General features: G+C 27.7%; 1 protein-coding gene across 1 annotated transcript in view; it reads left to right on the top strand.

The window, feature by feature from the left end:
* Positions 1 to 1,948, top strand: part of LOC105627442 (R3H domain-containing protein 1) — a 30,289-nt gene that overhangs the window by 11,400 nt on the left and 16,941 nt on the right. Inside the window, exon 15 of the mRNA XM_012208724.1 lies at positions 1,814 to 1,848. Within this exon, the coding sequence (XP_012064114.1) occupies positions 1,814 to 1,848 (35 nt within the window). The remainder of the gene's footprint in view (positions 1 to 1,813; positions 1,849 to 1,948) is intronic.

Below are 1,948 nucleotides of genomic sequence, written 5' to 3' on the forward strand. Positions count from 1 at the left end.
GAGAGAGAGAGAGAAAGAAAAAGAAAAGAATTCGATGTTTACGCTCAGTATGTTGCTTAAAATTTAGTTATTTTCTGCTTTCATTTTGCTTATAAAGTGTAACACAATTTTGACACATTCTTGTCTCCTCTTAAAAGCGAAACCTGTGGAAGACAATATAATATAAGGTACAGAACTTAAGTATAAAATATTACACAGAACACACACACAGTGTCTTCTTTGTATAATAGGGGCTTTTTCACGTGCGTTGATTTATCTTTATTAATATTTATCGTTTTTTTTGTTTGCTCGACAACGTGCTGGAAAGTGATTCCTACTTCTATAAATTTATGAAGTAATTTAAATGACTATATATATATTATACATCTCTCGAGATAATTATGGTCTTTTTGAGCTTATGATATAACGATTAATGTTCATCAGGCAAAAATACAAATTTATTGATATATAGAGAAAGATACTGAAAGTTAAAAATTTTCTTACGGAAAAAAGTAGGAGAGATATCTTTTCATTGCACATGTTTTATTGTTGCATCGTGCTTAAATAGTAACACGCACGGGATATTATTCTGAATTGATAAGAAAATGTTTAGAAATGTTCAATTTTTATTTTTAATATTACAAAGAAAAAGAAACTTTTTTCTTTGTAAAAAGTATATATTTTTACTTTTTAAGTGTATCTAATTGAAAATTAAGAAAAAACAGTTCTGGAATGTTTTCTTGTAGCTATTTTGTTATAACGACATTGAATGTGTTCTTTGCACACTTTTTTCTAACTTTTCTTTACATGTACCGTATATATATTTTTCATGCTTATTATGCACTCGGATTGGCAAGAGATACAAATAATATTAATTTAATCAACTTCATCAAATTGACGTTAGAGAATATGTTCTCTTTTTTACGTTGACTATGACTTTATTTGGTTACAATTTGTTGTATGAATTTTTTTGTCTTAAAAAATATTTTGTTTTTACATAGGCTTCTTTTATAAGTTATGTAGCTATAGGGGAAAGTGGAGGAATTGTGCGCACTTAAGGGGAATTCATTGCTGTGATGTGATTTTTGAAGTTGAAATCAATATAAACACATCAATAAACAGTCATTTTATTTTAAAAAAAATCATCATTTTGACGTCAAAGTACGTCATTTTTCTTTTCTTTTGATTTTATGTATTTCCTTGAGCTGTTAATGTAACACCATACGTGTTATATTACATTTATATTGGAATACGAAATGAAACATTAATATTGTGTTACTTTAGTTTGTCGACTGGGCAGAGTTCCATATCTTCCGAATTTTTCGCAAATAGTATATTTTTCATTGGGAGAAATCTTTGAATTGTCAATGCACACAATTTCTCGCCGCGAATTGATTTGAGAAGAAAATCATTTACTCAAAGATTTTTTAACTTAATTCAATGAATAATCTCAAAATATGCATACAACGTATTTTAATATGCATGATTAAATAAATAAAATAATATAAGAATACGGATTTATCATCTTATTTTCTAGATGTCAAGATTATTATCAAAATGTATAACTTTTTTCATTTTTAACTACATTTTCAAAAATCGTATAACTTATGATTATATCTGAAAAGAATTATATCTAGCCTAAAAATTTTGTCGCGATACCGGCTCCATTTATCGAAAAAGTGCTAAACCAAAATGCGCACAATTATTCCACTTTTCCCTATATTTTTTGTTTTAATGACATTCATTTATATTTGCATCAGAACTCATTTGTATTATACATATCAAGAAGAGCAACGAATTCTATTCTATCCTCAGAAGTAACATTTCTTTCCAGGAACGGTGAAAGTGACCATCACCCGTCGGAATCAGGTATAATTTTAAGCAAACGGATTGACAGGATAACATCACTGATAATGCAAGTCATAAAATTTTGATTATGAATAATAATCAAGATTGACAACTTACTATT

The sequence above is a fragment of the Atta cephalotes genome, assembly GCF_000143395.1.
Source record: "Atta cephalotes unplaced genomic scaffold scaffold00009, whole genome shotgun sequence".
Lineage (NCBI taxonomy): Eukaryota > Metazoa > Arthropoda > Insecta > Hymenoptera > Formicidae > Atta > Atta cephalotes.